The sequence below is a fragment of the Callithrix jacchus genome, chromosome 6 (assembly GCF_049354715.1).
Source record: "Callithrix jacchus isolate 240 chromosome 6, calJac240_pri, whole genome shotgun sequence".
Classification (NCBI taxonomy): Eukaryota; Metazoa; Chordata; class Mammalia; order Primates; family Cebidae; genus Callithrix; species Callithrix jacchus.
In genome coordinates this window covers 8266204-8290344 of record NC_133507.1, presented here as the reverse complement: position 1 = coordinate 8290344, position 24141 = coordinate 8266204, and the positions used below count along the sequence as shown (strand labels likewise).

Here is a 24141-nt window from a genome sequence, read left to right as displayed (position 1 = left end):
AATTAGTGGAGATGTTTGACCATTTTGTTACGAGAAAAAATAGTAAAATGCAAACTGGAATTGAGTAAGAATAAAATATTTTAAAGTCAACTTACTCGTATGAAATCCACAAGTGTATTATAAATGAAGGCTCCTCTGGGAAGGAAAAAACAGCTTCCAGGACTCAAATCATGGAAAAAGAAAAGTTCCTGTTCCTAGATTGAAACAATAATTGCATTTCAAATGTCATCTGTTGTGGCCTAATATTTACTGCACACACATGATATGCTGGGAATAAAACACATAATACTCAGTTACTTCCATCTTCTCTAGTAATAGACATTCCAAGGCCATTCAATACTTATATCTAAATATATGTAAGAGCATAGTAAAATTTCCATTCATATTTATGGCAAGTTAGCTTTGAACTTAGCTTTATGTCACCGTCTGCTATTTTCCGGTAATTTTTTTACTTGGCACACTTGGAGTATGGCACTCCTGGGAAGACAACATGTAAAAAAAGACCAAAAAGTTCATTGCAGGGGGGGCTTTAGGTGGTGATCATCATCATCATGGCTGTCACTTACTGAGAACCTGTCCCGTACCACGCACCATCATCAGGTATCTGTCTTCACATCTACCCTGCAAGGCTACCCAGCAAGGAAGACGAGAACATGGAGTTTCATAGGTGAACACCTTGCCCATTGTCTAACACAGCTAGTGAGTGCAAGAAGGACTGGGACTAAAGCTCAGGCCTAGCTGCTTTCCAATCTCACTTTTTCCTTCTATATGCTGCTCTGTTTCACAGGTACAACGGATGTATCAAGTGCATGGAATATAAAAAAACAACTTTATTTTTATATCATGACAAAAATAAAAGAAGGGTGCAATTTTTATAATTTAATATAAGATACAGGAGAAAGAGGTTAGAAGACATCTGGGGTATTAGAATGAAAGAATTCTGCAGCAGACTGTGAGTGCCAGCAAAACAGATAGGAGAGAAGAAGAAATCTAATTTTTAAAGCAACTGAGTTTTGTGAGACAGAAACATTCCATGTTGGCTTGCGATGACATCTCCCTAGCGGTAAAGATGAGGGGCATACCTTCCCAATCTTCCTGTGATCTCTGTTCTTTGCTTCCTCTTGGAACTTTTCCCAGTTTCTCATCATCTTGTTATCAGGGAAGGATATTCCATAGATTCTCTGCAATGTTTCCATTTCAGGATTGCCCTCCCAATATGTTGAAGAATTCTAAATATCAAAGAATTTTAGTAAATATATCAAACATTCTATTGTAAGTAAAACTGTTCTTAAATATGAATGCAATTTTCCATTATAACATCAACAAAGCAGCCTGGCACAGTGGCTCATGCCTATAATCCCAGCACTTTGGGAGGTCAAGGTGGTAAGATCATTTGAGCTCAGGAGTTTGAGACCAGCCTGGACAAGATGGCAAAACCATCTCTACAGAAAATACAAAAATTAGCCAGGCACGATGGCAGATGCCTATAGTCCCAGCTACTTGGGGGACTGAGGCAAGAGGACTGCTTGAGCACAAAAGGTTGGGGCTACAGTGAGCAGTGTGTGTGCCACTGTACTCCAGCCTGGGTGACAAAGCAAGACCATGTCTCAAAATCAAACAAACAAACAAAATCAACAAAGCTTACTTACAGAAGACTGTTTGTGGTGCTGGGAACAATATTAAAAAGGATTCTAACTAAACCTTCCCAGCCCAAATTATATATTAATCAGTAAATTATGTAGAGTCTGCTATGGATTCTAGAATGACAGTGAGAGCGCATGGAAAGGAGTGAAGGCTAAGCAGCAATCATGATCCCCAAGGACGGGGCAGAATACAAGGCAGGTGCAGGGAAGTAAAGGTTGGTTGGTCTTGCTGACCTATGGTCAATGATTAAGAACAGTGCCACTAGCCAGCCCCCCATTTTACCTGTAAGAAAACCAAAGCCCAGAAAGGCTGGGACTGCCAAGTCAGTCCTGTGCCTCCTAAATCCCAGAGCGTTTTCTCCATTACACCATCATATCCCCTTCTGCTGTTTTCTTTTTTGGGAAGTATATTACTTTCACATGCAGACAAATATTCTTGCTCACTTCAGGGCAATTCAAGAAAACCACAGTATAAAGAACAATGTTTTTAAAAAAGCATATGAAAAAGGCCAGGTGCAGTGGTTTACACCTACAATCCCAGCACATCGGAAGGCCGAGGCAGGCAGATCACCTGAGGTCAAAAGTTCGAGACCAGCCTGACCAACGTGGCGAAACCCCATCTCAACTAAAAGTACAAAAATTAGCCAGGCGTGGTGACTGTAATCCCAGCTACTTGGGAAGCTGAGGCAGGAGAATAGCTTGGATCTGGAAGGCAGAGGTTGCAGTGAGCCAAGATCACACCACTACACTCCAGCCTGGGCAACAGAGCAAGACCCCATCTCAGAAAAATAAATAAATAAATAAAATAGAATAATATATGAAAAAGAAATGTTATAACACTCGCAATAAGGTAAAATAATAAACAAAACCTACCTATAGTGTTCTAATTATCAAAATTCTAAATGATTTCATTAGTTTTAGTCAAATAAGAATAAAATATTTTAAAATATGATGTTCAGACTACAAAAGACATGATTGAAATCCCTTAATATCTAGTGCACCTTAAGTTTGCTATATTAAAAAAAAATCAATCCTTACCTTAAAAATTTTGATGGTTTTAATTTTTCCAGTGTGTCTTACATGTGGACCTTTGCAAAGGTCAATTAATGGACCGCACCTATAACGAAACATTTAAGACATGCTCAGGCACAGTTACAGTTTTTTGGACTATTCATGATAAGCCATAATATCCTATATTTTAGGTAGAGTTTCACTTATATGTGACAAGGCCATTTTAAATTTAGGGTGAAGGAGAGAGGCAATTCATCTAGCCTGAGTCCACTCTGCCCTCTAGATTCAAAAACCGCAGAACATCTTCTGAAAGAAACTATGCAATTCACTGATTAGAAACTTAAAAATTACAACAAATATAAAAAGGGACTGGCTCATAGCCTAGCAAACACAAAAATGTCATCTCTTTCAATGGCCAGTCTTTGTGTATTGTTCTCTAGGGAGACAGCTTCTGAGTAAAACTCAGATGAAAGGAAGGAATGCCGAATTAGCACGAAAGCCTTCGATACTCTAACCTTTAAATAGAAAGCCGCAAAAGCTTTAATGGTTTTTCAAAAATTAAATACAAGTCATTCAAATTGGAAAACTACAAAAAGTGTCAATGTTGACCTAGGTAAGGTTCTAAACCCCAACAACTCAAGCCAGAAATTTAAAACTTAGCCTGTTTCCTATATTTTCATTTATTTTTAAATTTTAAAATGGTTATACTAACATTTATTTGAATTATAAACAACAAATAATAAAACTTTATGAGGTCATTGGATAATACCAAAAAAAAAGATAAACATGGCATTCCACATCAATATCAAATGGCATTGAGTGCACATTATAATTTAAGGAATGCACTGTGCATAGCTTTGCACAAAGGGGATACGATTTTACTTATAGTACAATTAAACCAGAGAACCGTAAGTCCTTGAATGTGGAAAATAAGTACCCCGAGGAAGAATATCTGTGGTTGTAATTAAATAAATACCAGGTCTTCTAAGCCAGTACTGTGAGGGTCCCAGCAGCACCCAGATGGTCAGAACACACAGAAAGGGGAATAGCAATTACATATAAGGCATATAAACATGGATAAATAAAAAGGAGTTCAGGAACCTGAGGTTAAACTAAGTGATTCTGGTATTAATTTCACTTGTCTCCTCTTACATTTGATTCTGCCTTTGTTTCCCAGTATTTTCTTTTGGTCTTATCATGAATATGCTGCTAACTCATGAAGGCTGCTACACTTGGACTCTGGACAATGGGGCAGATTTTTCTACACCTGGACACTGGAGAGTAAGTACGAGGCAGAGAATCACTGGTAAGGAGATGCCCTGGAATGGCCCCTGTTCTGATTAATGTGGAAGGATGGAATGGAAACTCCTTTCCCAACAGTATCACCCACATGGAGAAAAACCCTTATAGGACACCCAGAAAATAAAATACGGGTCTCAGTACCATCCTGACTACTAAAACAGAGAAAATAATTTCTCTTTAGTGAAAACATTTTGAAGATCCTAACTAAAGTATAATATAAACTACAAAACTTGAAAAACGATACAACTCCAACCAGAGGACAAACCGCCTCTACTGCTAGCACGTTCAAGTTTACTAATGAGCAGCATTTAACATGTGTGGACACAAACCTGTACACGGTGGTAGTTGCAGTGCTAACCTTCTCATTCAGAATGCGGCATTTAAATTTATTGTACTACAAAGAAAAACATATTTACACATTACACAAAATGTTTAAATGAAGAAAACAACACTACTTTTTTCAAGAAACATTGAAAGGGCATCTACTGATGTTCTAGGTGCTAAGACATGAGGTATACAAACAGCTCACAGCCTTGAGCTATACCGTCCAGCAAGGAGGACACAAGCCACATGGCTACTGGGCATTACAAATGCCACTAATTTGTTTTTTGGGTTTTTTTGGTTTTTTTTTTGAGGCAGTCTCACTCCCTCTCCTAGGCTGGAGTACAGTAGTGCCATCTCGGCTCACTGCAGTGTCCGCCTCCCGGGTTCAAGCAATTCTGCCTCAGTCTCCCAAGTAGTTGGGATTACAGGCGCATACCATCACACCTGGCTCATTTTTATTTTTTAGTAGAGACAGGATTTCACTATGTTGGCCAGGCTGGTCTCAAACTCCTGACCTCAAGTAATCAGGCTGCCTCAGCCTCCCAAAGTGCTGGGATTACAGGTGCAAGCCACCGCACCTGGCCTCAAATGCCATTAATTTGAAAGAATGTGTACAGAGAGTATAAAACACACTGGGCTTTGGAAGTATAATATCGTGAAAAGAAGAATAAAATCATTCATTAATCATACTTTATACTGGCTACAGATGAAACGATACTTTTTATATACTGGGTTAAGAATTTTGTTAAAATCAATGCAACTTTCTTTTACTTTGAAAATGTAGCTGCCCTAAAATTTAAGGTTACACACACGGCTCAGATTTGTGGATTCCATTATGTTCCTATTGGACAGTACTGTACTAGAAGATCTGATTTTAACTCCATTAAATAAATCAATAAAATTCTGATAAGGACACAGCTATATTGTTAATTTGTATAAAAACAAAAGCAAAGTTTATAGTAATGATGATACATTTATAAAACTAAGGTTTTTTTCCTTTTCCTTTCTCTTCTGCTTTCATCACTATTATCCTAATATCCAAGGCACTTTATATTAAATAACTGCTTAACGGAGGCAGCTGTTAGGAGAAAAACCCGTCTCTGTATGATTTAACTGTTTTATATCTATATATTCACATCAAATCATTTTCCTTAACAAAGACTGTGTTTAGTTCTTAAAAGTAGCTGCAAAAAAGGCAACCCACAGAATTTTTAAAAACTTTGCAAATCACGTATCTGTTAAGAAATGGATATTCAGAATATATCAAGAACTCTTATAACTCAAATATAAAAAACCTGATTCAAAAATGGGCAAAAGTCTGGGCGCATGGCTCACACCTGTAATCTCGGCACTGTGGAAGGACAAAGCAGATGGATGACAAGGTCAGGAGTTTGAGACCAGCCTTACCAACATGGTGATATCTTGTTTCTACTAAAAATACAAAAATTATCCAGGCATGGTGGTGGGTGCCTGTAATCCCAGCTACTCAGGAAGCTGAGGCAGGAGAAGTGCTCGAATCCAGGAGGCAGAGGTTGCAGTGAGCAAAGATCGCATCACTGCACTCCAGCCTGGGCAACAGAATGAGACTCCATCTAAAAATAATAATAATGAAAATAATAGGCAAAAGACCTGAATAGACATTTCTCCAAAGATATTTCTTCAAGAAAATGCCCAAATGGCCATTAAGATGCTCAACATTACTAAGTCATTGGAGAAATGCAAATCAAACCAAAACCCCAGTGAAATACCACTTCACAACCATTAGGATGTCTATGAAAAACATAATCAAACAAACGTTGGCAAGGATGTGGAAAACCTGGAACCCTGTGCATCCCTGGTAGAACTGTCAAATGGTACAGCCACTGCATCAAATGGTATGGCAAGTTCTCAAAAACTGAAAAGCAGAAATGCCATAGGATCCAGCAATTCCACTTCTAAGTATATTCCCAAAAGACGTAAAGCAGAGACTCAAACAGAACTTTACACGCCCAGGTTCACAGAGGCATTGTTCACAATAGTAGCCAAAGGTAGAAGCAACCCACGTGTCTATAGATGGATGGATGAATAAGCAAAATGTGGTCTATCTGTACAGTGGAATGTTACGCAGCCTTATAAAGGAAGGAGATTCTGACCATGCTAAAACATGGATGAATCCTCAGGACATTTTGCTGAGTGAAACAAGCCAGTCACAAAAGGACAAATATTGTCTTGATTCCACTGATCCGAAGTGCCTAGAGGTTCGACATTGATGGTGCTGGTTTGACAACACTGTAAATGCACTTAACGCCACAGAACTGTATACTTAAAAATGATTAAATGGACAATTTTATATGTTATATATTTTACTGCACAAAAAAGAGTACCTGCAACTTTTTACCAAAACCAACTCTACTTTTTTATTCAAGCCCACAAAAATAATACTACTCTGTTTTAAAAATGTATGTTTTTGGCTGGGCATGATGGTTCACACCTGTAATCCCAGCACTTTGGGAGGCTGAGGCAGGCAGATCACTTGAAGTCAGGAATTCAAGACCAGCTTGGCCAACATGGCAAAACTTCATTTCTACTAAAAAGACACAAAAATTGGCCGGGCATGGTGGTGCATGCCTGTTGTCCCAGCTGAGGGACTGAGGCAAGAGAATCCTTGAACCCCGGAGGCAGAAGATGCAATGAGTTGAGACAGTGCCACTGCACTCCAGCCTGGGAGACAGAGTGAGACTCCATCCAAAAAAAAACCAAAAAAACAAAATGTATGCTTTTCTCCAATATGTATGTTTTAAAACAGAAAACCAGGAATATATTTTAGTACATTGGTCAAAAAAAATAGAGAGAGAGTTACTGTTTCACACAGGTTACTCTAGGTTAAAATTTGAAAAAAAAGTTAACAGAAAACTCCCAAAGAAAAGAGAAAAAGGCAGCATTTTATATGGGATTATATATATTATGGAATTTGGGAACCAGACATCACAGTACTCAGAATTAATCAATCAGATTTATAAACAAACATATGAAAATTATTTGCCTGGCCCTTTACCTGCCTAGTTTGTCCTCAAATTTCAGGAAATAGACAAGAAGGGAAGTGTCACATCAAGCAACTGATAACAACCTCACAGTAGCTTAACAGAATCAGAACAATTTGCTGAGCAACAGCTAACTATTTGGGGGAAGGTGGTGAAGCTAGTCTACCTGATTTTAATATTCCTAGTAAGCAGTTGGAGAGTTTCCCAAAGTTACCTTAAACATTTCCAGGAGGATTTCCTTGCTGACTTCTAGTCTTTCAAAAGGTTGCTTTTCTTTTATGATGACTTTACAGATGTTCTCCAGGGCTGACAATTCTGTGCTGGACACTGCTCTGAAAGGAAGAGCACAGAATCCACATCGACCTTCCGGACATGATGCATTCCCTCTTTCCTTTGTCCTGATGCTTCATCAGTGATGCATTTTCTAACTTGAATCTGGTGTCTTATCGTTCCAGGACTTCAGAAAGTCAAACTTCATACAGTTGCTACTCCTGGGTCTCAAAGAGGGAGACTGGGGCATCAACAGCTGCCACAACCTGCCTCATTTCTCCTCCACTGCAAGATGAGCAGGAATCCCTGCTAGAAGACACCAGGGGAACTATGAGCTCCTTGGAGGCCTGTTTTTCTGTGCCGTCTTCCTTATCCTTCACACATTTTGGTTTTGCTCAGGAGCGCTCATCATGTCCCTGCCCTCACTGGCCATGGAACCAAGTCTGGGAAAGGTGTGTACTGCAGAGTTGTGGTGCTCCAGCAGCATTCAGCCTCCACTATGCACGGACTGACTTCCTTTCAGTCTCCCCCTAGTCAGTCCTCACTCCCTCCTGCCACACTGGCTTCCTTGCTACTCCTTAAACAAGCCACCCCAGGACAGTCCCTCAGAGGCCTGGAACCTTCTCCCTACAGATGTCATAAGTACCCCCATCCTTAGGGCTTGCTCCATCTCTCCACTCCACTGTCTGCATCAATGGCACTTGCCCCTTCCCGCCCACCTGCCTGTCATGGCCCACACCTCCCACACCTGGCTGACATTCCTATGCTCATCACCACCTGGCAGCAGATGGCTGCTCATGCATTTGCTATCTTCCCCCAACCAGACTGTTAGCGCCGTAAGGACAGACTGATTCCTTCAGTGCTGAATCACCAACATGAAGCACAGGGCACACAGCAGGCAGCAAAAACATTTTGTTGAACATTTTCATAACAAGAGATGACCTGGATGTGATACTGCGACACACTAAGAAACATATATTTGGTCTTCGTCCAAGTTTCTGGTACAGGGTTTTGAAGATCCTACAATCTCTGGAGTGATACAAGTGTCTTTGTGTGCTAATGAAATGACTGATGGCTTGGTCCCCTAGGTAGCTTCAGAATGGGAAGTGGTCACCAGAAAGACCAAGGCATGATTAAAGGGTTGGGACTTTCAGTGCCCCCACCTGCCTCCTTCAGGGAGAGAAGAGGGGTTAGAGACAGGATTATCACCAATGGTCATAGCCGTAAGGACAGACTGATTCCTTCAGTGCTGAATCACCAACATGAAGCACAGGGCACACAGCAGGCAACAAAAACATTTTGTTTTTGATTTAATCAACTGTGCCTCTATAATGAAACCTCCATAAAAATCCCTAAACAACGAGATTCAGAGAGCTTCCAGGTTGTTAGACACATCCAGGTGTTTGGGGCATGGCACCCAGAGATGCATGAAAGCTCTGTGCCCCTCCCACACACCTCACATAAGCATCTCTTCCATCAGGCTGTTCATCTCTATCCTTTGTAACATCCATTATAGTAAACTGGTAAGGTAAGTAAACTGCCTCGAGTTCTGTGAGCCATTCTAGCAAATTTATTGAACCCAATGATGGGGTCATGGGAACTCCCGATTTGCAGCCTGTAGGTCAAAAACATGGAAGGCCCAGACTTCCGGCTGGTATCTGAATTGGGGGCAGTCTTGTGGGACTGAGCCCTTGCCCTAGGTGACCAGCACTAACTCAGGGTAGGGTCAGAATTGAGTTGAATCATTTGACACCGAGTTGGTATCCAGAGAGTTGGGGCCTTGCTGTTGGTGTAGAAAAAAATCCACACCTTTGAGATCAGAAGTGCTGTAGGTAAACACAGTTCATGGTTGTAACAGTGGTTCAGTCTGTAAGTAGCAGCTACAGTGCGCTGGGTGCTTGCTTGGGGAGGTCATTAAGCATCTCGCAGGAGAAGGTAAAGACAAAATGCACCACAGTTATCCAGGCCACGCAGAAGTGAGGAGAGCGGGCAGGAGAACTATTTAGGAGATAAAATTGGCAGAACTGGACTACAGCTGGATGGTGGCTTGGTGGGGAGGAGTAGGGAGGAAGTAGAAGGATCAGAGGTTTCAGTTTTGGCAGCTGGAGGTACCCTTAAGAGCTGTGAGGAATTCAGGGCAGGAGGCGGACGGAGCAGGCTGTTTGCTAATGAGTCGAGCACAGGTCTATGGAATGTGAGGCTCTGTGAACCATCCCTGTGTGGCATTCAACTGTGAGATGTTTGGCTGACGTTAATGGTGCCCTTGATTATCGTGGTGTGAATTAAACTAACTTCTCTCTAGGAATTAAGTTTTCGATTCTGGTCTTAATTAATACCATGCTCTAGCAAGTCCCAGATTAGAGAAATAGCATATCATACTCTTCTGGGGACAAAAAAGAAAACTATTTTAGAGGTGTCTCTTGAATCTAAACTAGAGATAACTAAAACTAATTTTTATTTTTAAATTAAAATGGTTTAGACCATTTCTAAACTAAAAAGTAATTTTCAAAATTGGTCAACCAATCTATAATCATATCATCCAATACAGTTGACCCTTGAACAACAAAGGCTAGAACTGCATGAGTCCACTTACATGTGGATTTTCTTCTGCCTCTGCCACCCGAGACAGCAAGACCAACCCCTCTACTTCCTCACCAGCTTACTCAACATGAAGATGAAGAGCTTTATGATGATCCACTTCCACCAAATGAATGGTAAATATATTTCCTCTTCCTTATGATTTTCCTAAAATCTATGTTCTCTAGCTTATTTTAAGAATATAGTATATGATACACATAACATACAAAGTATGTGGTACTCAACAACAGGCAATTAGTAGTTAAGTTTAGGGGGGAAGTCACAAGTTGCACTTGGATTTTCAACTGCATGGGTGCCAATGCCCATAACCCCACATTATGTAAGGCCCAACAGTACATGATTGATTATATTTACTGTATTGCATGATATGATTATAGTTACTAAGCTAGTATGTAACCATTACAAAACAATAAAATGGAAACATGCATTCAGAGGCCATGTTCAGTGTGTTACCTGTCTTCAATGAACATGTCATAATAAAATCCATTTTCAATGGGCGGACCGTAGCACAGGTGGCCTCCATAGTAAAGCTCCATGGCCTCCCCGAGAATGTGAGCACTGGAGTGCCAGTACACCTGCATGGCATGGACAGAGAGGCCATTAGCTACCAAAAGTATGACATGGAAAATTAGTAGTAAAATGATATAAACAAGTAGAAAATTTTAAGGAGATAAATGGCAAGACCAAGGGCAGCAACAATCAATTTGAAAGGAAAATCTTCAATGCCCACTTAGAAGAGAATGCTCTCTGAGCCCTCCCTTAAATTCCACCAGAGCCACTTGCTCAGTGCCAGTGTAGAGCTGCTCTGCTGAGAGTGGCGGCTAAAGCTCAGCTACAACCCATTTCCTCTGTGCATGTCAGCCACGGAGGATGAACACCGAGCGAAGCAGCTGCGTGCGAACCTGATTGAAGCCGAGTGGGAGGAAGACTGAGGAGTGCCAGATGCTAGCTCTCTTCCTTTTTCTCCAGGATTACCCTCTCTGAGCTGGACAGAGAGCACTGAAGTGTTCATGACACCACTGGAGTTAACAAGATTTTGCATCTCCACAGCAGTCTTCACGTGCTGAAGAGCATGTGACTGCGGAAGTGTGGAAGATGGCTCCGGAAGAAAACAGTGTTGCCAGGGAACGTCTCTGGCTGCCTGAGCACCCTGAGAAGTGTGTACATGGGTTAACTAACCACAGTCCAAAGCCTGGTTGTCAGTCCTCCAAGTTCAAAAAGTTGATATGGTTTTCAGTTCCCAAGGAATTCATTTCAGTTTATGGATAGAATGAAACTAACCAAAGTCCCCAAATAAATATAGGTACCAAAGGAGTAAGATGATCAAGTCATCTGTCAGCAATTTCCTTCCTTTTATTAAATAGAAAGGAAATGACAATTAAAAAGCTGTTTGATAAAATGAATCAGAGCAGAAGTAGTCAGATGATGGAGCAGTTATACGCAATCCCAGCCCACAGCAATAGGCTGGGATATGATTTGCAGACAGACCCAGAGAGTCAGTGCTTAGGGCACAGCACTTCTCCTCTGGATGCTGCTAGGATGGCAGGCTGACGGCTAGCATCAGCCCCAATCTCCCACTGTGTTATGTGCTGAGGATATAATAGTGAAACAAGCAGACACGGTCACGGCCCCCATACAGTTACAGCCTATTGGGGAAGACACGGGCAATGAACAAACCTGGAAGTGCATAATTATAAGACGTGAAGGGTATTTAATAGGAAGTGAAAAGGGCTCTATAATAAAGAAAAACGGTGAGCCTCCTATATTGACGGGGATTCGGGAAGGCTTGTGTGCCTAACACATAGGGGATGGGACAAAGCGTAGCTTGAGAAAGGAAGGGCCCGAGACCATGCAGGCCTTGGGGAGGAGTTCGCATTTTACTCCAGATGCAATGGGATGCATTCGAGGGTTTTAAGCAAAAAATGATTAAATTTACATTGCACACATCATTTGATAGCTCAATGGGAATGGATTTTGAGGGCCAAAACAGCAAGTAGGCAGTTTCTTGGGTAGTGTTCTGACAAGGTGAGTGCAGCTTCTCAGGCAGTGGCAACGGAGAGAGAGAGAAGTGGACGGATTCTAGGTATGTCAGGAAGTAAAAGCTACTGGGCTTACCCCTCACTGGAGATCAGAGCTGAGGAATGGGAGTAACCACACATAACCTCCAAGGTTCTAGGTTGAGAAACTGGAGATGTGGTGGAGTAGTGCACTGACTTAGGCAAAGAGGGAAGAAATAGTTTTGGGGTTAAAATCAAAAATTTCATGTTGAATGTACTGAAAATTCTTGTACAATATCTAAGTGCAGATATCACAGAGGCAGTAGCGCATAAAGACTGACGCATGGCTAGCTATAGCTGGAGAGTTGTGAATTCAGTCTACAGTACTGAACTTTCTGAAAATCACTTTTAAACATGGTTTAATTAATAGTGTACTGTTTAGATATTTAATGGTTATACTTGGCATGTTTTAAACAAAATTATAATATGCTTCTTATAGTTTAGATTAAGAAATTTAGCATAAGCCTTGCAATTACTGTAACCTAAGCTAATTGTAAGTTAGGTTTAATGGAGCTTGAAGGGTGAGTGCAATGTTAAGGGGACAATGTATGTCAGAAATCATATCACACATATATGTGAAAATGTGATATTTGTTTTATAGAAAATTATATTATGCATTTAAGGATATCTGAGTCTTGTAATTTCTTCCAATTCTCCTGTACATGTTAAATTATAAAGTAGACTCATTTTAACAGCCTATTAAAACACACATTGATTTAATAACCAAAGCATTCTAACTTAAGGAAACCATTATTGTAAGAAATGATAAGGCTTGGCACAGTGGCTCACACCTGTAATCCTAGCATTTTGGGAGGCCGGGGCAGGCATATTGCTTGTGCCCAGGGGTTTGAGACCAGCCCAGGCAACATGGCAAAACCCTGTCTCTATAGAAAATACAAAAAATTAGCTGAGATGGTGGAACACACCTGTAGGCCCAGATAGCTGGGACAGTGAGGTGGGATCACCTGGGCCAGGCGAGGTCAAGGCTGCAGTGAGCCATGATTGTACCACTGCACTCTAACCTGGGCAACAGAGTAAGACGGGGAGGGGAGGGGAGGGGAGGGGAAGAAAAAGAAAGAAGGAAAAATATAGGCTACTTTAAAAACTGATATGTATTTATATATATTCATGCCACAAACATTAAACATCAAAATTCAAATTTTAAATCTCAGAAAGCCCAAAAAAAATGCAGCGTTCTTGACTTCAATATGTGTCTTCTTATATAACACGGTTTTTAGCGTAAGTACCCAAAGTTTGGCCATCTGATTTTTAAATACTCACAGCTTGAGCTTCCTCGTTATCAAATGGAAGCAACTCAAGAGAAGAGTCCCCTTCCAGTGGGCGGTCCAGGTCCCACAATTCACCATTTACTTTGGCTACTATTGTGCTTTCCGCCAGTTCCTGACTGGAAGAGAAAAACAGCTTGGGAGTTGACCTTATCATTGCTACAGTGACTCCTTAAAATTAAAAGAATTTCTAGGGTGTTTTTGTTTTGTTTTGTTTTGTTTTGTTTTTTGAGGCGGAGTTTCGCTGTTGTTTCCCAGGCTGCAGCGCAATGGTGCGATCTCGGGTCACCGCAACCTCCGCCTCCTGGGTTCAGGCAATTCTCCTGCCTCAGCCTACTGAGTAGCTGGGATTACAGGCACGCGCTACCGTGCCCAGCTAATTTTTTAAGTGGATAGAAAGTACAAATGTAAGCTAACAGGACAGATACTTTTTGTTTTGTAAATTTATTTTACGTAGAAAAGTAATATACATTCACTGTAAAAAAAAAAAAAACCATGGAAAACTGAGAAAGCACACAGGATAAAATAAAAATCGCATATAAATATCAGAAATCACTACTCATAACATTTCGGTACATTTCTATCCAGTGGTTCTTCTACCTCCATCCACCCCACCCACACATATGTGGTGTCTTTAGAAGCAGTTGCCAACATAATCGTATAGCTTGCGTTCTCTCTGCCATGCCTCAGAGAGCCTTCCTAAGCAGTCTGAAGTATCGTATTTATTAATGAAGCCTCCACTGCTGCACCCTGAGGTAGCCTAACATTTGCTCTCATAGAGTATACCCCACAGATATCTGTACACAGGCATCTTGTGACTTCTGTGACTGATTTCTGGGAATATGACCACAGAGCTGAAATTACTAGATCAAAGGGAACGTACCTTTGAAAGAGTTCTGATAAATGTCATTTGAACGCATCACTTCCATGGACCCTGATTTTTAAAATCTTTGTCACTGTGACATTGAAAATTGTTGTTTTAATTATTAAATTTGTTTCAGGCTTACAAGCTATCTTTACTTTCATAAACTATCTACTTCCTTTGCCTATTTTGTTTTTGTTTGAGACGGAGTCTCACTCTGTCACCCAGGCTGGAGTGCAATGGTGCAATCTCAGCTCACTGCAACTTCCATCTCCCAGGTTCAAGCCATTCTCCTGCCTCAGCCTCCCCACTAGCTGGGATTACAGGTGTGCACCACCATGCCCAGCTAATGTTTGTATTTTTAGTAGAGATGGGGTTTCACCATGTTGGCCAGGATGGTCTTCCAGTGAGGTGCTGATCTCTTTCTTTCTCTTATTTTGTGTATCTTTTAAATAACATTTATTTTTTGAAAATTGTTTATTTTAAAAAAATTTAATTTTTTTAAATAAAGTAGACCAATTTTTAACAGTCTAGTAACAATGTTTATTTCAAACACACATTAATTTAGTAACTAAAGCATTCTAACTTAAGGAAAATATTATTGTAAGAAATTATAAGGCAGGGCACAGTGGCTCACACCTATAGTCCTAACACTCTGGGAGGCCGAAAGTCAAGAAAGGAAACCTGGAAAGCACAGAAAACACAAAGGAAAAAAATCACCTATAATTCCATCACCAAGGAATTACCACTAATGTTTTGTTTATAGCTTTCCATGTTAATACATATTAATACATGTGAATTCCATGTTTAATACATAGGAATAAAAATGTTTAATAGTATCACAATTGTTATTTTATAACCTACTTCTTAAACTTAACAATAAATCACAGCACTTTCTTCTAAAACAGACTTCTAAAACGCGGTATTTAACAGTCATGGAGGAACCAATATTTGCTAGGTATTTCAATTATTTTTATGGGTACTTTGGAGGGCGAGTAGCAATGAAAAATAATGCTGCAATGAACATTCTCGAACATATATTTTACTCAATTATTTTCTTGGGAAAAATTCTGGAAGTAAAACTGCTAGGTCCAGGGAAATGCATTTTTAGTCATTTCTGTCAGAATATATTGCAAAATTTTCCTACCAGCAGAACAAGAGTATCTTGTCTTTGAGTTCTCATGTTACGTACTATTGAACTGTATCAACTCTACAATGTAATTTTGGTTTTTCTAGACAGAGTCTCGCTCTGTCACCCAGGCTGGAATACAATGGCACGATGTTGGCTCACTGCAACCTCTGCCTCCCAGGTTCAAGCGATTCTTCTGACTCAGCCTCCCAAGTAGCTGGGATTACAGGCACATGCCACCATGTCAAGCTACTTTTTGTATCTGTAGTAGAGACAGGGTTTTACCATATTGGCCAGGCTGGTCTCAAACTTCTGACCCCAAACTTCTGCCTACCTCCACCTCCCTCCCAAAGTGCTGGGATTACAGGTGTGAGCCACCACACTCAGCCTACAATGTTATCTTTTAATTTACGTTTCCGTCATTAACTTGAGCAGCAATACAGCATTGTCAGAACACAGGTGAAAGGCCAACCTGGGTTTAAATACTGGATAATTTACTCAGCTTCTCTTAAGCCTCAGTTTTCTTATCTATAAAATGGGGATTATAGGAATTCCTCATACATTTATACTCACGATTCTGTCATGTATACATATGATAACAGGAACTTAATAAATGTTAGATGTTATTAATCAAGTAAAACTTTCCTTTCATTGTTACTGGCTGTCATAGATGGCTACGTGTTCCACAAACCCATTCTGCCCTTCTCCCACAGAAAGAGTTTTCCAGCCTTCCTTGCAGCTAGATGTGGCCACGTGGCCAAGTTTGGAGCCAATGGATAGAAGCAGAAGCATGTGTGACACTTCTGTGTCTCATCATTAAGACAGTAGAGGCCACTTCTCCATCCTCTCTCCACCTTCTGGACACGGGAACCCATGTGCTGTTCTTTCTGAACCATGTAGACAAGGGCAACATTGTACCAGACAGCTCAGCGACCAGATGGGAGAAATCTGGGTCCCCAAATGACTGTATGGAGAAGTGTCACCCAGTCAACCTGGACCACCCACATCTAGACTGCTATATGAAAGGACTTTGATCATGTTCAAGCCACCGAGTTTTCTGTGATGTCTTTGTTGCAGCAGCTTAGTATTTGTCTTGGGTAATACAGAAGTAAGGACCTGGAAGTGAAAAACCAAAACATGGCACTGGCTCAGCAGCCTGATATGGAAAGCCAATAACCTCTGTCATAGTGTAACAAAATATCTGATAAAACCTGCAGGCAGACCATGTGTCACAGTGCTTGTAGCTCACAAGAAAGCACACATAAAAGGGGAGAGTGTTAGTATACCCTAGGTAACTCTTGTTGCTTTCAGCATGAAGCTACCAGAATGAGCTATCTCAGATGAAAACAATCTAGTTTGCAAGTAGAGATGGAAGGGATAGGGAGGCTCCCTCTGCCTGTGTCCTGTAATTCAATTGACCAAAAGTTCAGAAATGTGGGACTATGTGAGGTTCTGGAAAGACAATCTTCTTTCCCAAACAGCAGGAGGGACAGGCATTGACAGCCCTTCTCAAAGGCCTCACATAAATACAGACATAGAGGCCAGTGGAACTGCAAGGGTAAGAGAACAAGAGTGCCTCCCTCCCACAAGCCTGTTGCTTCATATGACCTCAGTCCATTAAACAAGGAGAGAGGAATGAGCCAAATACAAAAGCCGTCTCTGTCTAGAAGATTCTTTAAATGAGATTACTTTCACGTGGAACTGATTAGTTGCAAACAGACCAGAAGCCTACTACGGTTAACTAATCGTGGAAATTATATTGCCAAACAAATTATAAGCCCAGCTCACAAATATCTGTGACTATGTGATCCCTAAAGGAACCCTCAGGTCCCAAGTGTGCACCACAGAACTGAGCTGTGCAAACTGCACAGACCCCAAGAGGACAAACTGTCGTGCACTTTAGATGTGACAAATGAGGATAATGGATAACTCTGAACTTCCCAAAGAGCAAAATCAGGGCCCAGGGAGGACCATGGACAAGACAGCTGCTTCCAGAGAAGCAAGCGAGAATAGATGGGCTGACACAAGCACTAACCGCTGCCAGGCTGTGGGGCCTCACAGTCGCTTCAAGCAGAATCTGATGACTTCTCTAAAACACTGTCTGCCATATTTCTCCTTTTTTTTTTTCCAAACACACACTTTGTGATCGTCTTCTGTGCACCGTATACATGTGTAGTGTGAGCAGACTTGTCTATTAGCTTGTTGCTAGAATACAACTGGTCAGCCTGATGGGAGGTGTTCTGTACATCACTTGGAAATTCCAGGCTTTGAGCTATGGCACTTAAGAGTTGACTCACTTGGGGAGTGAGTGTGTCAGATGTTGAAGAAGAGTTCCCACAGATACCTGGATGTCAGAGGGGCAGACTGTGGCAGACTCCCTGTTGTTCCACAAACCATTCCTCTCTTCCATGGTGTGAAGGCTTTAGCTGGACATGTGGCTGGGCGGCCAATAGAGCTATATTCCCATTCTCTCTTACAGCCAGGCATGCATGTGACTAAACGTGAGCTAACAGGATGGAAGTGGAAATTGAAGCGAGCCACTATGGGGTCTTGGCCTTAAAGCATCATTGTTCTGCAGTTTCTCTTCCTCCTGAATGCAGGCAGGCCCATGCAGGGACCCAGGTTCCACCACTAGACACAAAGAAACCCTACCTAGGGGACAGGAGATCAACAAGATGGAAGGAAGCTGGGTCCATAAATAACTGCATGGACCAGAAATGTCCATCCAGAAATATGGCAGATGGACTGGTCACTTCTGGACCATTAGCTTGCATCAGAAGCCCCTGGAGGGCTCATAAAAACAGACAGCTGATCAATTCAGGGGGTTTGAGGTAGGACCCCCCCAATTTTTTTTTTTTTTTTTGACAGAGTCTCCCTCTGTCACCCAGGCAGGAGTGCAACGGTGCAATCCTGCCTCACTGCAACCTCCACCTCCTGGGTTCAAGCAATTCTCCTGCCTCAGCCTCCCAAGTACCTGGGATTACAGGCACCTGCCACTAAGCCCAGCTAATTTTTTTGTATTTTTAGTAGTGATGGGGTTTCACCATGTTGGCCAGGCTGGACTCGAACTCCTGACCTCAGGTGATCCACTGGCCTTGGCCGCCCAAAGTGCTGGGATTACAGGTGTGAGCCACCACCCCTGGCCAAATGTGCTTTTCTAAGAAGTTCCAGATGCCCATGCTGCTGGTTTGGGAACTACACTTTGAGAAATACTGTCCTAACACATTTAACATGCAACCTGACTCTCCATGAGAAAACAAACTTGTTCATGCCTCAAAACCTCTTTTTTCCTAGCACATCATTTCTCCTGGAAAACATGAAAACAGGTTGGGAGAGCATTTAACAATATAATAGGATGAGTCAGAAATACAATCCTAGCCATCATTTTCAAAGAAAATCTGAGAATTTCAATTGTTGAAGCAGTTTGCTTTTTAAATGATAAACATTTATTTACATGGCATTGAATACGATTGTATAGAAGCTATATAACTGTATTTATGTAATAGCTTCTATACAACTGAATTTAACACGAGGAATTAACATTAGTCAACACAATATAACTTCACTAATGTATCTAATTTCTAGAAAGCTCAAAGGACTTTTCCAGGATTGATAATAACTCTAACACATGTACCTTCAGTCTATAATTAAAAGACCTGTAAACTCATGGAAATGATTTGATTGATGAATAAAGTCAGTGTAAAAATGGCCTGTCAAGAATTACAGATGTTTTTTTCTCTCCTATATATTTTTATTAGAACAGGAAATCACTGTGTTCTGATATTCAACTACTTATTTAAATGGCCTCTGGAGAAGCCAGAGGAAAAAAAAATAATTACATTTAATTTATTCAACTGAAGAAAAATATATACATTTTAGCTGATACGGTTTGGCTGTGTGCCTACCCAAACCTCATCTTGAACTGTACTTCCCCAAATCCCCACGTGTTGTAGGAGGGAGCCAGTGGGAGGCAACTGAATCACGGGGGCAGCAACCTCCATGCTGTTCTTTGATAGTGAGTGCATTCTCATGAGATCTGATGGTTTTATAAGGGGTTTTCCCCCAACTTTGCTCTGCACTTCTCCTTGCTGCTGCCATGTGAAGAAGGACAAACTTGCTTCCCCTTCTGCCATGACTGTAAGTTTCCTGAGGCCTCCCAGCCCTGCTGAACTGTGAGTCAACTAAACCTTTTTCCTTTATAAATTACTCAGTCTCAGGTATGTCCTTGCAGCAGCATGAGAATGGACTAATGTTAGCGGTCCCTAAGAAAACATTTTCACCAGGCTCCAGTATACTTATTTAATATTGTATTAATTTAATATTGAATACTAATAATTTAGTATCTTTCCACACTACGGCTTACCTGATTTCAGCAGCCACTTGGTAAGGCGTCGTCTTCCAGACTTCCCCTTCCACTGTCTGCCCATCAGCCACTCTTACTGTGATCACATTGCTTCTATCTCCCTTTTTTCCATAAATGGCAAGTAAGAGCTGATGGTCTTTCTTCAATATTTCAAAAAGATTCAATCTTTCTTTTATGAAACTTGGTTGCTGTTTCACCTGAAAATTATTAGAACACAATGAGATTAATATATACAGCCCACTATTTTCTAGCTGCTCAGCTCTGAATCAGCTCTGCCCCCTCACTGCTTTCCCAGCATACCATAGGTCTAGCCTCTATCGCTCTACAGATGATCCCAAACTTACCACAGTTTGAATTACAGTTTTTCTTTTCTTTTCTTTTCTTTTCTTTTCTTTTCTTTGAGGAGTCTCACTCTCTCGCCCAGGCTGGAGTGCAGTGGCGAGATCTCGGCTCACTGCAACCTCCACCTCCCAGGTTCAAGTGATTCTTCTGCCTCAGCCTCCCAAGTAGCTGGGACTACGGGTGCACCCCACCACACCCAGCTAATTTTTTTTTTTTGGAACACACAGAGTTTCACCATGTTGGCCAGGATGGTCTCAATCTCTCCACCTGGTGATCTACCAGCCTTGGCCTCCCAAAGTGCTGGGATTACAGGCATAAGCCAACATGCCCGATATTTTTTGTTGTTGTTGTTGTTATTGTTATTGTTATTTTTTTGAGATGGAGTCTTGCTTTGTTGCCCAGGCTGAAGTGCAGTGGTGCGAAGTCAGCTCACTGGCACCTCTGCCTCGTAGGTTCAAGTGATTTTTTTCCTGCCTCAGCCCCCCGAATAGCTGGGATTACAAGCACATGTCACGCCATCGGCTCATTTTTGTATTTGTAGTAGAGATGGGGTTTCACCATGTTGACAAGGCTGGAACTCGTAACCTCAAGTGATCCACCTGCCTTGGCCTCCCAGAGTGCTGGGATTACAGGCATAAGCCAACACGCCCAGCCATGACTTTTCAACTTCAATGATATTGTAAAAGTAATATTCATACAACCACTCTGTTTTTCACTCAGTAGAGATATTTGACACTTCCTAATAAAATAGGCTTTGTATTAGAGGATTTTGCCCAACTGTAAGCTAATATAAGTGTTCTGAGCACTTTAAAGGTAGGTAGGCTAAGCTATGATGATCACTAGCTTAGATGTATTACATACATTTTTTTTTTTTTTTTTGAGACGGAGTTTCACTCTTGTTATCCAGGCTGGAGTGCAATGGCACAATCTCGGCTCACCACAACCTCCGCCTCCTGGGTTCAGGCAATTCTCCTGCCTCAGCCTCCTGAGTAGCTGGGATTACAGGCACGCGCCAGCACGCCCAGCTAATTTTTTGTATTTTTAGTAGATACGGGGTTTCACCATGTTGACCAGGATGGTCTCGAGCTCTTGACCTCATGATCCACCCGCCTCGGCCTCCCAAAGTGCTGGGATTACAGGCTTGAGCCACCGCACCCGGCCATTACATACATTTTTAACTCACGTTGGGTTTATTGGGACTTAACCAAACTGTAAGACTAGGAGCATATGTACTTCCCAACTCCAAAAAACTCCTCTCTGCTTATCTAATTTCTCCTTAGCTCTAACCGTCCACCTTAAAGCCCGCCTCTTCTACCTACTTCACCCACTGGCACCTCCGTTTTCCACTGTTTACAGAACGTGCATAGTCACACATTACAGCATTTACTTGTACACTATTGTACTGCTCCCTAGTTGATGTTCTGAGTCTCCCCAAACTCCTCAACCAGACTGGTACCTTTGGGCCCAGGTATTCCTCCTGCACTCCTAGCAAATGTTGATGCCAGATAAATACTTCCTGGTTGTTTTAATGATTTATACACAAAAGCAAAGTAGCTAGTTTCCTGAATACAAGGGAAAAAAAGCTTGCACAACTTAAATAGATTAAATACAGGTGTTTATTAAATATGGGCAGCTCATTTCTGGAGACATCTCAAATTTAAGGCTTGAAAAGTTTTAAACACACCAATATAACCCAAGTAATAATTTGATCAGTAATTTTTGTTGGAAATCCTGGGTAATTAACTATAGACACATATTTGAAATTACAAGTAGTAGTTTATATTGTTTCCATAGCAACAACTTACCTCATGGTCCGGCTCGCTTTCCTTCATTTTCTTCTTTTTCATGTCCTTTTCTCGGCTTTGACTAGAAGGAGGCTGAAAGATAAATTATAAATGACTCACATCAATAACAAAAAAAAAAAAGCAACACATCTTAAGCCGAGAGCTATGCCAGCAGGCTGCAAGTGCCCATGTTTAGAGGCTCATAGCTGGCTCTCCTGACCACACCAACACCTCTCAATCGGCAAGTCATTTTCCAGGGTTCAGTCCTCCCTGTCTGCATTTCTTTCACACTGTTGCTAAGCATATTTAATATATTTTGCTCTTGAAAAATTTCTGTCCTGAACTTTAAACAAACAATGTGGCTGGAAAATGTGTGGTTGCTGCCTGCCACTTCAAATGCACTCTTTCATGAAGATGTGGCTAGTTCACCACAGCTGTCTCTCCTAAAGGACTATACTGAACATCTCACAGCCTGAGAAGCTTCAGGACTCAGAAAGTTTATGATGTTAAAATAAGATAATTTATCCTTCCTAAAATCATAAAAACACTGTATTAAATAACAACGTTGGCCGGCTGTGGTGGATCACGCCTGTAATCCCAGCACTTTGGGAGGCCGAGGCAGGAGGATCACGAGGTCAGGAGTTCGAGACCAAACTGGCCAATACGGTGAAACCCTGTCTCTGCGAAAAATACAAAAATGAGCCGGGCGTGATGGCGGGTGCCTGTAATTCCAGCTACTCGGAAGCTGAGATAGGAGACTCGTTTGAACCCCAAAGGTGGAGGATACAGTGAGCAGAGATCGCGCCACTGCACTCCATACTGGGTGACACGGAGAGACCCTGTCTCAAAAAAAATCAAAACAAAACAAAAACAATGTTAAATATACAGGTATCCTCTCAAGATAGGCCACCAAAACAAGGGCACAAAAAGCTAAAACTTCTCGTCCAAAAAAAGCCAACAACAAAAAACAAGAACCAGAGGGAATGAAACAGTTGACATTACGCAGCTGTCTTTCTGCCCAAGGCAAGAATAATGAGTTTTAAACACTTCAGCATTTTTTCAAACAAATGAAAACACCATTTCTGCTACTGAAAAAGATGTGTGGCAGGCTCTCCAACGGGCGAGGTGAGAAATCAACAACATTTAGTAAACTGGGCGCCTGTTGGAAATCCAGCGGCTCCCCAGGCCGCAAGGGAGAACAGGCAGGGCAGGGCAGGGCAGGGCAGGGCAGGGCGCTGGGCGGACACTCCCCCGGGGCGCCCCCGCACCTGTCCCCGGCGCTGCAAACCGCTCGGTGCGCACTATCTCGGCCCGCCCCGCCCGCGCCCTCTCCTGCGTCCCCGCCGCCGGGTTACCTGCGCGCCGGCCCCCGTGCGCCCGGCCTCCTCCTGCGCCGCCACCCGCGCCGCTCTCCCCAGCGTGGCCTGGCGGCTCAGCTCCTCGGCCAGGCACAGCCGCAGGCGGCACAGGCGGTGGCGCAGGTCGCGGTTCTCGGCCCGGAGCTGCGCCACCTCCCGCGTGACGCACGGCCCCTCCGCCTGGCCGCGGTCTGGCGCGCTCAGCTGCTCGTCCCTCAGGCGCTGGACCTCCGCCCACAGCCAGCGGATGTCCTCCTCCTGCCGCTCCAGGCGCGACGCCACGGCCTCAGCCGCCAGGGCCTCGGCCGCCATCGCGCGCGCTCCCTCAGGCACAGACGCCGAGCGAGGTGTCCGCGACTGCGACGAGGGCGGCGACCGGGACGCGGCGACTCAGGGCAGGGCAGGAGACAGCGCGCCCGGGAGGGGCGGGGCGATGGGATGGGGGCGGAGCCGAGGCCGGATACGTGGTAGGGGCGGGGAGCTGGGCGGGGAGGGGCAGGACGCTGGATGAGGAGGGGAGGGGCCTAAGCTAGACACCCAGCCCGGAGGGGCGGGGCCTGAGGGCAGGCCCACCGTAGGGTTGGGAGCGATGACTTCCGCCTGGGCAGTAGGGGAATGGGGTCTGAAGGACCCCCCCTACCTTTCGAGGCCTGTCAAGGGGCTACTGGCAGTAGCTTTAGTCCGTTGAAACGAAAATCTTCTGAAAACTTGCAAAAAGACCATCATCTGCATTCTCCAAAAAGGCTTCACCATTTCTCCCTCCTGAATTCTGGCAGTCACCGTTCTATCACC

At 42.6% G+C, this 24141-nt stretch overlaps 1 protein-coding gene across 2 annotated transcripts in view; it reads right to left on the bottom strand.

Moving 5' to 3' along the window:
• TARS3 (threonyl-tRNA synthetase 3) overlaps positions 1 to 23733 on the bottom strand; it is a 59463-nt gene extending 35730 nt beyond the window's left edge. For both annotated transcript variants that reach the window (XM_054257191.2, XM_035303677.3), the window contains exons 1-10: positions 23347 to 23733; positions 22013 to 22084; positions 19866 to 20062; positions 13507 to 13630; positions 10622 to 10743; positions 7515 to 7632; positions 4286 to 4350; positions 2682 to 2760; positions 1083 to 1229; positions 96 to 194 (exon numbers count right to left, since the gene is read on the bottom strand). In XM_054257191.2, coding sequence (XP_054113166.2) covers positions 96 to 194; positions 1083 to 1229; positions 2682 to 2760; positions 4286 to 4350; positions 7515 to 7632; positions 10622 to 10743; positions 13507 to 13630; positions 19866 to 20062; positions 22013 to 22084; positions 23347 to 23661 — 1338 coding nt within the window. In that variant the 5' untranslated portion in view covers positions 23662 to 23733. The remainder of the gene's footprint in view (positions 1 to 95; positions 195 to 1082; positions 1230 to 2681; positions 2761 to 4285; positions 4351 to 7514; positions 7633 to 10621; positions 10744 to 13506; positions 13631 to 19865; positions 20063 to 22012; positions 22085 to 23346) is intronic.
• Between the last annotated feature and the right edge of the window lie 408 nt (positions 23734 to 24141).